Here is a 14,945-nt window from a genome sequence, read left to right as displayed (position 1 = left end):
TAAATATTAATTTAATTATAATTATTAAATTTAATAAGAGATGGTGCCTAATACCTCCCTCTAGTGAAAAATTATTTATCTAAATATCACTTTTGAATAGCTGTTATTATGTTCTATGTAGGTATGTCTCTTTTAGTAATTAATTAAATATAATCATGGAAAAGTAGCCCGATTTAATCCAGTGATTGTTTGATTTCAGTATACTACTGCATGTAAACAATATGAAGCATAAAAACAAATAAAAAAAAGAATAAAACTAAATCAATTACAATAAAAATTAAAATAAATAGGATTGTAACTAACTCCTAAACAAAATGACAAAATATTCAAATATAAAAAGAAATTCATACATTTTTTAAAAGTAACTTCATCTAATTGTTAGACTTAGATATTGCTTTTCAGAGATTAGGAAATCTGGTTAGACTCGCATAACTTGTTACATGACAAAGGAACAAAGATTACACAAAAGATAACATTGATAGCATATTTTTCTGTGTTTTTTTTAAAGGAATGTTTTTAAACTTGATGGCCAAGCAGCCTAAAAAAAAGGTCAGGTCATCAATTGTTTGTATTCTGAAACATAAGAAGTGAATAAATGGTGGTTACCAATTTTGGACAGACTACATCTTCAAATTAATTTTCATAAAATTGCCTTCTGATGAAATTTTACAAGATAACATTGACTTGACTTATGGAAGGTCAGCACTGAAAAGGGAAGAGTAAAATGAGGTCACTGTCACCAATGGTTTCCTGATGGGTCAACAGTGCCACCAATCATTTATTATGCAACAAGAAAAATATTTACAAACATCACTGTGACACAATGCGTTGTACATATAATATTTAACAATAACTTCAATTGTTGATTCCAACACTATGAAATTGTCAGTCATTAAAATCTATTAAACAAAAACATCTGTTTAGACCAGTGATTCTCAAACTTTTTCGATCCACCGCCCCTTTGTTCCATAAAGTTATACCCAACGCCCCCTAACCCATTTTCTCTTGTGTGAGAAAAGGATTGGAAATATTCTTAGGAAAACTTTTCTATGAATCTCACACTTTGTGCCCTTACTGTACATTGTTCTCATCATCTGGAAACCATTAAATGCAATGTTTCCTCTTATCAGCCCCAATTTTGCCTTTGGTCACCGTTCAATACCCTGCCTCTATCATAGATCTATTCATCGCGCCAGAAGGGGGCGTTATTGCTTACTTTGAGAAACGCTGAGCTAAAATAAAAGTCAATGTGTTAGAAATATTCAAGTTGTGACCTTCAATAAAAAATAAAAAATATATAAAATGTCAACATTTTATATATATTCCGTCGAATTTTTATATATAGAATTTGTCTGCCGTCGCCCCTCTATATTTCCTTAACGCCCCCCAATTCTCTTTGAGCCTTCTACTGCCCCCCTGAAAGCCTCCAGCGCCCACAAGGGGGCATTATCGCCCACTTTGAGAAACGCTGGTTTAGACCATCCTTTCTCAAAGTGGGCGATAATGCCCCCTTGTGGGCGCTGGAAGCTTTCAGGGGGCAGTAGAAGGCTCAGTGATGAAATTTGAGTTTTATTTCTTCTCATTGAAACATTCTTTCATCTCAGAAATAGGATATGGGTTATGCCCTATCTATCCTATCCATTTAATAATGCATGTTTAAACATTATATTTGCAATAACTGTTTTTAAGATACGCAACAGATGGTAATGTAAAAAGGTAAGTTAAAAAATATGGGGGCGCTAGATTCTTTTTTAATCTCAAAGTGGGTGGTGGTCGAAATAAGTTTGAGAACCTGTGATTTAGACAATATCCAAATCCATGGGTTCATGGGGTCAAAACTTTTTGTTTTGATGTTGAAATTACTAATTCCTCTACATATGGAGTGGAAGACTTTCTTCCATTTCCCATTTCTTCTCCTTCCTTCTCTAATTCTTGTGCCAGTGCATTAGTATCTCTACATTTGATTAATATCAAATGTAGAGATACATGACTGAAGGAACATTTGATATTAATCAAATGTTCCTTCAGCCATGTATCAGAACACAATGTGCAGCCTATGTAAAATCTTGTTGCATCTATCTCTAAATCTCTCAATGGAACCAATGCTCACTCTCTTATTCATTGATATTGGTAAGGGCCCTGGAGGAGAGAATGTCCAAATACTCATCTTAACATCCCTCCTTTAACGATTCTGTAAAAAAAATGTACATTTTTGTTTGTATCCTTGTATACTTGGACAAGAATACAAATAATAAAGGATACAAGCAGAAATTTATAAGAATAAGGACATAGAGGTAAAAAGAATTAAAATGTATGCTTTTGTTTGAATTTTTCATATGTATTTTTCATATATTGTCATAATAATAATATCGAAAATGTCAGAATGAGGCAAACAATCTATAAAAACTTGTGTTTTTGAGACAGAAAGCTTTTTTTTCTAGTTCCTGTTCAATTCACTGTTTTGTTCTCTGCCCATCTGCTTAATCTATTGCTGGTTCTTCACTCATTTTTTTCACCATTTGTCCAATTTACTAAACCTCTTATGTTGTTGATCAAGGAGCTTTTGCCTGATGGTATGTGTATTTTTTAGCAGTATCCATCTCTTGGAATTCTCTTTTTATGAATGTTTGTGTGTCTCTATCTTGTAGATGTATAGAACTTTATTTTCAGCAGTATGTCTTACAAGCTCTTCTAGAATAATACTTGAAAGGAAGACAGATCCAGGGAGGAAGACATAGTATCTCAGACTTTTGTAAACTGTTTTAGAAATTTTGATATTAATCAAGTATTATACTAAGAAACACTGTCTTTTTCTCTTAAATAAATGATATTTTATATGAATCTATGAGTTATTCACATCCTGAATTTTTCATGCACTCACTCACATGGCATTTTCACTTGCATTGTTGACGTCTTGGCCCTTATGATTAAAATCATGTGGGGGCTGAGGGGGGGAGAAATTAAAAACTCGATGAACGATAATATGTGATATATATCGTCATTGTCTCCCTTGCCGTTTGGATTGCCGAGTGGTAACAATCAATGACATGTGGAAGCAGTTGAGTCAGAGATAGATGCTTCGTTTACAAACAACACAACCGTTTATTAAACACGAAAGAAGCTTACAAGATTACCGCGATATTGGAAGTTCTGCGGCGGCTGCGGCCTCTGGGTCTTCTATTTCTAACTACTATATATTTTTTTCTAAAATAATTATTTTAACGCAAATTTTAGTGAGTGTTCGGACCTGTCCAGAGCCTCACAATCATATTTAAAATTTTCTTAACTTTATTACCTGATTAGGATCAAAATCCTATGACATCTCATTGGCATCATCTTATTTGTAATGAGGTTGTAAAGTGAAGGTATTTGCAGTGTTATTATGTGTACATTTTAACTAATGGTTTGTCATTTAAGTAACTTAGAGAACAAAAATTCAGTTGCAGCTATCTAGCAGATTTTTTTTGTGTTGTTCAGTATTTTGTTCTGTTGGATTTGGTTTTTTAACTAATTTACTTGAAATCTTCTATCCTAGATAACACTGAACAAAGTATATGTGAGATAAGCAGGGGGCCACTGGGTCAATCCCTAATGACCATTTACCCTGCATGAGTTGTTGAAACCTGACCTCTGCAGTGTTAGATGGCTAGGAGGGCAAATATTGAGTGGGGAGTGCATTGGTAAGTCGATAGGTTCCATTTGCCAAAAAGACAGGAGACAGGGTTTAACATAACAAAATAAAAGTTTATTATATAACTAACCCTATGATACATACAATTCTACTAATTAGGCTACTTTCTACAAAATTTACGATTAGATGCGGGTACCTGTGCTCCTGTTGAGTGGAGTAACAAAAAGTTCTATTCAGCTTGCTAGGCTTGTGCTTGACCTATTGACTTAATTATGATACTAAGCTCTCTGAGAGATAGTTTACAATAATCTACTTATACCTCAATATTCGTTTTTGAGGATCTGACGTTCGCTCAATTGGAGGTCAATGACTGATGAGTTGCTCGTGTGTCTTTGATGTCCATGACTTGTATGGGTCAGGGATGTCTGTTTATGGATGTCCACTGAAATTTGCAGCTTGTCATCGACTACTTCTGGACACTCTTCTATGAGACTTTGCCTTTCTTTCACCATTGTCTGGGCTGAACACCCTGAACTTTAGTGTCTCCACCTTTTATGCTCTCTGCCTGGGAAAATGATCATGTGATCGACTGTTGACTGAGTCAAAGGTTGATTCCCAGGTGCAGTAACATAAGTCTCTTTCAATGACTTCGATGAAGATTGATTGTAGCTGTCTCTCCTTTTCAATTGGATGTTTTCCTTTTGACACCTTGTTGTTGAACTTTCCATCTGTCTGTTTACTGAGAACATCATTTGATCCTTTTTTAGTGCTGTGGGTTTTTTCTTTTTTATAATGATCATGTTAAGAAATTAAATTACAAATTGCGTAAATTTGCATGGACAAAAAGGAAAAGGCTTACGCCCCAGTCCGCGGGCTCACATATATTATCCACTACATTGGTTTGATATTTCAACTCCCTCATGAATTCTTTAATAAGTAACAATTCTGCATCTAAAGCTTACTTATTTAGGAGAGCAATAGAGCTCTTTAAACTAATAATCTACAATAATTTAATACAGTCTCAGACTTTCACAGCTTTTAAATCTATACTTAAATATTTGATAAAATTTTCAGGACAATAAGTATACACTTAGAAAATTTACAAAAATCCAAAAAAAAATAATATATTAAAAATATCTTTACATTGTGTTTTTTCTACACATTTCAGGAAACAACAGTCTCATTGTAGAGTTGACCTATCTGTTGAGGTGTCTTTTTGCATCATTAGGTAAAATGTTAAAAAATTCCTTCTGGCATCAGCACAATTAAAAATATATGTATTTGATAAATGAACTTTGTAGAAAGGACAAAATATAAAGACATTTTTAATATATTGTCTCTTTAAATATATTAAAAATGAATAAATATAATTTAAATATACATTTAGAAATTTTACAAAAATTTCTAAGTGTATATTTAAATATTTGAAATGCATCAATTATTGGATTTATTTAGAAGTGTTCAATAATAAATATTTTAAAAAAATAAATATTATATGCATAAAATGTTTACTTTATTCTTAAAACTTCAGCATTGATTGATTTTGCTTTTTCAAGCTATTTATAATTTTGATTTTGCTTTTACAAGCTACAGTGATACCTCAGGTTACGAACGCCCCAGCATACGAAATTTTCAGGATACGACATGAAATTCGAACATATTTTTGCTCCACGATACGAACAAAAACTCACCATACGACGTTACATTAGTTCGCATTTTTCATTTGTTTTTCTTACTACAGTTATTTTTTTTTAATGTATTACTTGGCTTTAATTTGAGTATGTTTCTCACGTTGGAACGAATTATTTGGTTTTACATGTAATCGTATGGGAAAAGATGATCCACCTTACGACATTTTCAAGATACGATCTCAGTTTCAGAACGGATTAATTTCGCATCCTGAGGTACCACTGTATTTCAGAATGATCTTATTTCATAATTTGAAGAATACCTAATTTACCTTATCCTATAATTTTTATTCTGTCTTATTCCACAACTAATGGGATAAATCTGACTGACATATAAAACATGTAATGTCATAATGTTATAAATGTTAAAAAACAAACCTTTCAGGAGTGATGAAAAAAAATTTTCTAGTGAATGATTTCATTTCAATTTTACGATAAAATGCTAAAAAACTCACTAGTTTACAAATTCTTTGGAATATCAAAATGATATAAATGTAAGTTGTAATGTTTTAAAGTGCCAAAAGTCACGTGACTTTCACTTTGTTGCTTTAAATGTTATGGCTTCACATAAATTCAACTTCAAAATAAAACCACTTACAGTGTTACTATCACCACAATATTTTTTTGCAGCAAAAATTTGCAGCATTGTTTAAAATTCACTTCTTCAATAAAATGTATTTAGAGAAAAATGGCATTTACAACAGTTATGACATTGCATATTTCATATATTAATACATTTTTTAATTATTAAATTTATATATTTTCAGGGAATCAAAAATAATATGAGCCGATTGTACTCAAAATTTTCTGAAGCTCAGTTTGTTAAACCTGAAAATATTCAAGATAGATATGCAACATTACTATTTTGTTTGACAGCATTTCATTGTATATTGATTGAAAGAAGATATTTTAAAAACCTGGGTTGGAATGTTCCTTATAAATTCAATGATTCTGATTTTACAGTAAGAAAAAGATTACATTTTTGAATAGTAAAATAATAATGTGCAAGTATACATTATTTTTAAAAATTAATTTATATTCATTGTTTTGTTTTTAGTTACAAATTAAAAATTAACATATTGACTAAAACATATTAACAACTTAGGGGGTGCTGTCTGACTGTTGTGTCTGTTGGCATGAATTTTTTGCTCTATTATGATTTGACTCATTTTGTTTTGTTTTTTTCCTTGGAAAATGACAGAATTTCCATCTCATGAAAGGAAAACTTTTTAATTATTATCTCAAGATGGACTGCAACAAAATGTAAGATAGCAAATCAGAAGCAAAGAGAATGTTTATGATGAATCACTGGAATAGCTGATCTTGTCTTATATAAGTGCAAAAAGGAGATTAATGTTTAAGAAGGAATCTGACTTTTGTTGAAATTACAAGCTTCTTCAAATAGTAAATTACAGATTTTTTTTAGAGTGTTTAGATAGAATGCAAGCATGGATTGAAAATATAGACACTGCTTTGATAGAGCTTGAATTTATGCTCTCTGTCCTTGAATCTGATAGAGAAACAGGCTATGTGTAAAAGTGACAAATCAATTATGGAAATTGATGCAAAATGTAATAATTTGCATGAAAAGTTAATGAGGTTAGAAGATAAAGAAAGAAGAAATAATATTATAATCTCAGGTGTAGAGGATAATAAATGCTGGCTTATTTAAGGTTCAGAAACTTTTTAATGATAACTTAAAGGTTACAGTTGTGAATATTAAGCATGCTTTTAGAATTGGAAAATTTAAACCAAATGGAAAAAGATTAATTATTTGTGAGTTGCTCAGTTTGAAGATAAATAAAAAATATATAAAAATGTTAGTAATTTAAAAGATTTAAATATATTTATTAATGATGATTACTTGATAAATACAAGAACTGTCAGAAACAAATTAAGGTTGTATGGTAAGGAAATGTGTTCAAAAAGAATGTTAATTTGCGATATAACAGATTAATTATAGACAATAAGATATTTGTGTGTAATTACAAAGGTGAAACTTCCAGACAGAAAACAATCATTTTTAACAATATAGTTTTCAATGATAAACAGTGTGATGATATAAAGGACAAGTATGATGAATATAAAGTTCTGTACTTGGATAATAATGATGATATGAAACTTCTATTTTATAATATTGGAGGTTTAAATAATAAATATTGCTTTTTTAATTTCTGGAATCTGATATATAAAATGGATGTGTTTTGTCTTGTAGAAACATGGCATGCATCTCACATAATTGAATCAATGTTTTCTAATGATTATAAAATTTATCATCAGGTTGCATACAGCTGTGAGGGTCCTGGAAGACCCAATGGTGAATTAATTGTCTGTCTTAGATTAGATGCAGTCTCTGAAGTTAAACTGATATTTCAGTCATGATTTGTGCTGCTTTTACAACAAGATACCAAAGGCAACCAACATCCAGCTAATAAGGTCATATATTCCATCTAACAATAGTTATCATGATGATTTCAAGAATATTTTGTTACTTATAAAAAAACTACTCACTACATGGAAGTAAGTTGATCATATGCACAAATTTTAATGCTAATATGGGACATAGGATTTCTGATTACAGTAGAGCATCATTTATCTGAAAGTCGGTTATCCGAAAACATTCCAGTCGGCAAATTTAAATTTTCGCTAGTGCTGTGGTGCTGCAATCTTTGGCTATATCTTGGGCTACTCCAATATTTTTTTGTTGGTGTGTGTGTTTTAGCTGGCAGCACTGGCACTATTGTGTGATGTTTTTCTGAGGACTGTGAGTCGTGTTGAATCAAACATTTTTGATAGTAGATCAACTTCTAAAGTATATATATTTTTTTGTTTTTATATTTTTCAATATATTTATTTTATTTGTACAAAATAAAAAATAATTTTTAACGATACAAAAGCCACGATTATTATTTTAAAAAGTTTTCGTTAGGCTTAACATTGACGAAAAGTCAACGTGAAGCGATACGCAACAGAGAAAAATTTCAACATGGGATAGGTTAATATATTTTTTCGTACATAATCGGTTATCTGAAAAATAAGTTATCCAAACAAATCCATTCCCCAATTGATTCGGATAAACGACACTCTACTGTATTTATCATGTTTCACTAGTGACTGGCAAATTGCTTTTAGAATTTCAAAAGATTCCATTGTTAACGATAGAGGGAAAATTCTCTACCATTTTTGTGAGGATAATAATCTTGTTTGCTTAAATGGTTTATTTTCAGGGGATGAAAAAGGTAATTTTACCTAACATAAAACTAAAGAAGTGTGCTGTTGCAGTGTTATTTGTAGTGTTTTGGGCTTTACACACTTATTTTATTTTATTTTTTCTTCTCGTTTGTGCATTATAATTGGCAACACTGGTGCAAAGGGAGAGGAGTATTTAAGGGTATGCCAAGTTGTGACAAGGCTTTTTCTTTTTCTGACTGGCTATTATTGCCTTTGTGGTTTTCTCACCCACGTCTTTGTGTGACCTGTTTTCTAGCAACCACATGTTGCAGTTATAGTTAAAGATTATTATAAGCAAATAGGGAGAATCCATTTCCATTGGAGGAAATACCTATCAGACTTTGTGTTGGGATTAATTGATTGCCTGTGAACGACATCTTCCAAGCAGTATTTCAGAATTTCGCATACCTGACAGCAGAAAAAACTTTGTATCAAAATCTAACCACTATACTAGAAGTTTGCCTGAGACACAGAGGTGTCTCTATGCATACCTTGTAAATTTTGTATCTATAATTGTATAAAGCCTAGTTCTAAGCAGAGACATAGTTACTGTGGAGCAGTTGGAGCAAACTGCTCCAGGCACAAGTTAGAAAGGGCAAAATAAAAACTTGTAAAAACATTTGTAAAAATTTTTTTGGATTTAATAATTAATTGTAACTCTACCTGTAAAGGTAGAAGGAAGTTGTGCTTTTATATTAATTTTTAGCACTATAACTGATGCTGTGCAAACAATATACAGTTTTTGGTGTATGAGAATTATTTATACAACTTTAGTTGTAATTAATAAGTGTACTAGATGGAACAAGCATTCACATAATTGAGAAACCTTTGATTATCCTGAATCTAATAACTCAAAAACACTCAATGTGGAAACTATTAGTCACACACAAAATATCCAAGCAGCATTTTAATTCTTGCCATGAGCACTGCAGCATAATGTCAATAGTTCCAATTGCAACTGTAATTCTCTTATTCAATTTGTTGATATCATCCTCTCAGGTCAACACCTGAGAGGGTGATATCAACAAATTGAATAAGAGAATTACAGTTGCAATTGGACACAGTCTTTAACATATCTCCATAAGAATGACCAATCCACCTGAGAATTTTTCATTGAGAAACTTATGCATAATTAAGGTCCTCTGATTCTCTGAGACTGCAGTTCCCATAGATGTGGCTAAATAAAGTGTTCTAGAATATCTAAGTAGTTTTCTGAAGTGACAGAAGAAAGAAGAATTCAATGATATGGTCATGAAACAGGCTATGCCAGACATTCCAGTTTTCTAAAACTTTCAGGACTTTTATTTAAGTTGGGACTTTTTGTAGTTTTCTCTGACTTTCAAGCACATTTTTATTAACAATCAAAGTTGTATAGATAATTATCATATATCTAAACTTTGTATATCATTGTAATTTATTTTGCTTTATCCCTCCAGATTAATTTAAAATAATATTTGTATTCATATCCTTAGTGCAATAAAATGTAAAGTAGAAAATAACTGTTAAATAGGTGTGTATCCTAAAAATCTGCACAAATTTCTATAGTGTTTTTGGTAATTTTAAATAATTGCACATGCACATGAGACAGCATACATTTTTTCTAGAATGTTCTTGATTCTATTTATTAAAAAAGTTTATGTAAATAACATTGCATTTTAAAATGGAAGGACTAAATGAATTTTATTGAAGAAATGTAATTGGCAGATGAGGTAAAATTTAGACATTTTGAAAAATAAAACTTTATTGACAATTAACTCAACAATGATTGCAGTTCAGTCTTGTGAGTAATCATCATCAATATCAAGCACATCTTGCTATTATCTTCACTGCAAACTTTAATTCCTGTGAACACGGAATGACTGGAGTTTTTCTTTGAAGAAATTCTTGAGAGTTGGGTATTGTGCTTGAACTCTAAATTGATAATATGGTTCTGCAGGGCACAAAATACATGATAGTCAATTGGTGCCAAGTTTGGGCTATAAGGTTGTAAGCTCGCTGACCTCATGGAGATTGGGGACTTAAAATCCCACTTATCGGACACCACTGTAAATTTGCCTATTGGGGGGAGTTTATTCTCTACCATCGGGATGGACTAAGGTCTATTCGTATGTGGGTGGCAGTTTGAGGAGACAGGAAAAGACAAGTGTTTCACAAAGAAACCGTTTATTTTTGACGAATATGCTTAAATAAAATTATCAAGATCCTGGGTTGTCTTTGGAAGTTCCTTTCTTCTCATTCCTGTCCAACACTGGCAGGGCTCCATGGCGGTGTCACTTTAATGTTCACAATTGGGAGAAACAGCACAAAAGAAAGATGAACAGCGTACGACAAGCAGAGAGTAAATGAACACCACAGGTAGACTAGAGGAGGCCACTTTCTGTCGTTGATGTCAGAGTTTTTATAAGTTTTTCATGACCAAATTGTCGCTAATTGGACAGACTTTTCTTCCACACTTTCTAATTGGTCTCCCACCTGTCTCCAGGTGTAAATGGAACTTGTGTTGGTTGTCGGCTAGAGATGGTCTATTTGACACCTTCTCTTAGACTCTGATCATGTTTAATCGATGACTATGACACCCACGCTCATCCTGATATTTCTCTGTTTCATTTTGCTTTCTAAACTGTGTCTTAAAGTTTTAAATTTTCTCTTATTAAAATTTTGTTTTTCCTACTATTCTTTGAGTGTCGATGTCAAAGTCTGGTGTTGCCAATTTGACACTTTTAGAACTTGTTTTCTTTACTGTCGATCTTAACGAATTTTACATTTTTTTTCCTTTTTAATGCTATTTCTGGGCCTCACAAGGTGGATGAGGCAGAATCTCCCAGCCCAGACTGACCAGTTTCTCTAAGGTTATCTTTGCTCTGCTGTGTGTGCTGGTGACTTGCTATTGTTGTATTGGACTTTGTCAGTTTTTGGACAAAATTCTTTGATTTTCATGTTAAAAAAATCCAGTTATTTACAGTAGAGTTCCTTCATGACAGTGGTTTTGGTTAAAAGCTACTTCATCATGATGATGCCAAACAAACACAACTCATTGCCACCTTCTGCACTATCAGCCCTTTGAAATTTGAAACAGCTGGTTGATCTTTGCTTACCCATGAATGCTTTACAGATGAGATTGTGAACCTTTATTGCACTATGGCTATTATTGAGGAGATAGAGCAAACATACAAGCATTTCATATTGTCAAATGCTGGTGTTTCTATATCCAATGAAATAGGTGACGAAATGCTCTTTAGTTAGTCTACTTATATTCCCAGTCATTTCTAGAAAAATCGAAATGTCTAAATATCAATTTTACAATCTGATACTGAAAATTGCAAAAATTAAAATCTTACATAGTTAAACGTTTTTCTGAAATGTGAGTTCCATGGCATACTACAATGTAATGTATAATGAAAAACTTCTAAAAAGGTTAAAAAAATCATACATATGGATAATATTGTTCTATTATTAAATTATGTGAAAGTTTTGAACATATACTAGAAGTTTGAAAATTCAAGAAAAAGTTATGTTACATCAAATTTTAAAAACTTCTAATGTTCTATTGAGTTTTAAATCTGTATTCAGATATGAACTTAAGAAGTTCAAAAAACAACACATTTAAAATAAAAAGACTTCTGTAAAAAAAAGCAGTCTTCTATAAGACTTGCTTATTGTTTTTTTGTGTTATAAGATCATATTATTTTAAAATGATTCAAAATTAAATTGAATTAATTTTGATCACATTGTATATTTTTATTTTAATGTTTCAATAATTAATGTAGACAGTTAATTCTTTTATGATAGTTGCAGCTAAGTTTTGCATTTTCTGTATAGAAAATATTCTAAGTAAAAATTTTAAAACTAATGTTAATTGATGACAAGATGACTAAGGTGGTTTAAAACATCAGCCTACTGCTTTGAGTGGCCCAGTATCAAATCTGGATATTCAACCCTTGGAATTTTAGAGTTACATGCCCGTTATTTGCCAAGATATATCAAGCCCTCACCACTTGGTTGTCCTCACTGTGGAACTAATTGAACCCCTAATGGATATAGAAAAAAAAAAGGCATTCATAATGCTTTCAGGGTGAAAAGAGCAAAACAAAAAATCTAACGATATTATTTATTTGTGAAAAATTATTATTAAAATTCAACATAGAGGTGCTGAGAAATTCTCCTAAAGAGATCAAGTTGAGCCCCTAGTATAATAGAATATTAATCGAAATTTTTAAATTTTAAAACATTTGCAATTTTAGAAACAATGTCTTAATGCAAAATTATGAATTTAAATGAACAATTATATTTCTCCTAATATAATTAATTTTATGCATGTTATATTATTATTCCATTGAAATGACAATATTATTGACTTACTGTAAATCTTATATTACAAAAAACAATTTTATACCACAGTTTTAATTTAAAATTAACTGAAGAACCTGTAAACCTAAAAACAAAACATTAATGCTGTGATTCACAAACAAGATTAAACTGAAGAGGAAGGTAATAGACCAAAATGCATCTTTAATCAAATAAAAGAAGCATAGCAAACATTGATCTCTTGTTTTCTACTTGAATTGTTTCCAAAAGATGGTGTGATGAGTCCTTAAATTTAGCTGCTATAGATATGATAAAAATTTAAACCAAATAATAAAGACAAGAAGCAATTTCTCTGTTTAAAATTATATTTTTTATGTCTGAATTTAAGTTGTTAGTACTGACATTGATAATTATACAATTTTGAAAAAAATTAAACATTTAACAAAAAACAAATAATAAATTGCAATATTTGTCATAATCCATTCTTAAACTTAAAATTGAAATTTAAAGTAAAGAATTAATTTATGCAATTAATATGATTTGACAGGTGGCTGAATATTTTTTGGCATCATGTCTTGAGAAATATGAAAGAACTTCATGGGATGCATTGAAATATTTTATAGAAGAAATTGTATATGAAGGACATGTGATTGACGAATGGGATAAAAGACTAATTCGTGTCTATGCAAATGAATGTTTTTGTCCATCGATTTTTTCAGAAAAAGGTTTCAAGTAAGAACTATGATCTACATTTAAATCATAAGATTTATAGATTATTTTATTGTATAATTATATTTTTAATAAATATTTATATATTCAAAGAATTATTTGCTATTTTAGTTTTTAAAGATGCNCCCATCTTGCCTGCCACTCTTTCAATGTATGATGACGGATGTTTTCCTTTAGCCATATGGACGGAGTGTTGCTGTAGGGAGCAACTTTGTATCCATACAGGTGCTTTGCGGGCCAAATAATGTATGTCAGAACGCCGATTGGGAGGGAGATTTTTATTCCCTTCCGTCGGGATGGTCTAAGGTCTACGCGTATGTGGGTGGCGGTTTTGAAAGGCAGCAAAAGACAAGTGTTTTACAGGTGGGAGGTAGTCACAGGCCGCACTCGAAAGTATAGCCTCAGAGCCAGAAACGGAAGGAAGAAGAAAGTGTTATTGAAGTAGTTAGATATAAGGGGAAAATAAAGTGTGATAGGATAGTGGAAAGGTGGTTCATGAGCGCCTGCACCTTGTTTATTTAAATGAAAACAAATTACAGAACAAATTGTAAACAGTGATTTATATGCTAGATACATAAAGATGTTACAAAAAATAGTTGGCGCGACAATAGCAATGCTTACAGACTATTTATGTACATTGGTTAAACAGGCTTAATACGAGGGTTGTCCCAGAAGTACCCGACCTGACATAGATGGCGGTACTTGTTTGAAAAAAAACTACTGTGTTCGAAAGTATCAACCTTATAAAGCTTAAGTTTGAAGTTTGAAGACGTTACGTTGTATAGTATTTTTTTGGCAGCCATAAATAGTGAACAATCTCAGTGAATTTGTAAACATGGAAAAAATTTGTCATCGTTATGTGATACAATACTTTCATTTGAAAGGTTTCAGTCCAACCAATATTAAAGCTGAGCTAGATTCTACTCTGGGGGAGTCTGCTCCCTCGTTTACAACAATAAAATATTGGGTGGCAGAGTTTAAACGAGGTTGTATGAGCTGCCAAGACAAACATTGTAGTGGTCGACCAAGTGAAGTGACCATGCCAGAAATGGTGGAAAAAATCCACAAAATGGTATTGGATGACAGTCAACTCAAAGTGCGAGAGCTAGCAGACATGGTAGGCATTTCAAAAAGTGCTGTACATCGCATTTTAACTGAAAATTTGGACATGAGAAAGCTGTGCGCAAGATGGGTGCCGCGTTTGCACACAATGGGACAAAAACAGCGTTGTGAGGATGTTTCAATCGAGTCTTTGGCAATGTTTCGCAGCAATAAAGCCGAGTTTTTGCGTCGATTCATTCACACCTGAGACGAAAGAACAGTCGAAACAATGGACTGAAAGGGGAGAATCAGCTCCAAAG

At 31.9% G+C, this 14,945-nt stretch overlaps 1 protein-coding gene across 1 annotated transcript in view; it reads left to right on the top strand.

The window, feature by feature from the left end:
- LOC111637065 (dynein heavy chain 2, axonemal-like) overlaps positions 1-14,945 on the top strand; it is a 76,897-nt gene that overhangs the window by 45,479 nt on the left and 16,473 nt on the right. The window contains exons 7-8 of the mRNA XM_023382475.1: positions 6,087-6,281; positions 13,403-13,587. Coding sequence (XP_023238243.1) covers positions 6,087-6,281; positions 13,403-13,587 — 380 coding nt within the window. The remainder of the gene's footprint in view (positions 1-6,086; positions 6,282-13,402; positions 13,588-14,945) is intronic.

The sequence above is a fragment of the Centruroides sculpturatus genome, unplaced genomic scaffold (assembly GCF_000671375.1).
Source record: "Centruroides sculpturatus isolate CEXI.00-Female unplaced genomic scaffold, Cexi_2.0 scaffold1117, whole genome shotgun sequence".
In the NCBI taxonomy this organism is placed as follows: domain Eukaryota; kingdom Metazoa; phylum Arthropoda; class Arachnida; order Scorpiones; family Buthidae; genus Centruroides; species Centruroides sculpturatus.
The sequence above is the reverse complement of the archived record's forward strand: the minus strand, read 5'-3'. Positions and strand labels throughout refer to the sequence as shown.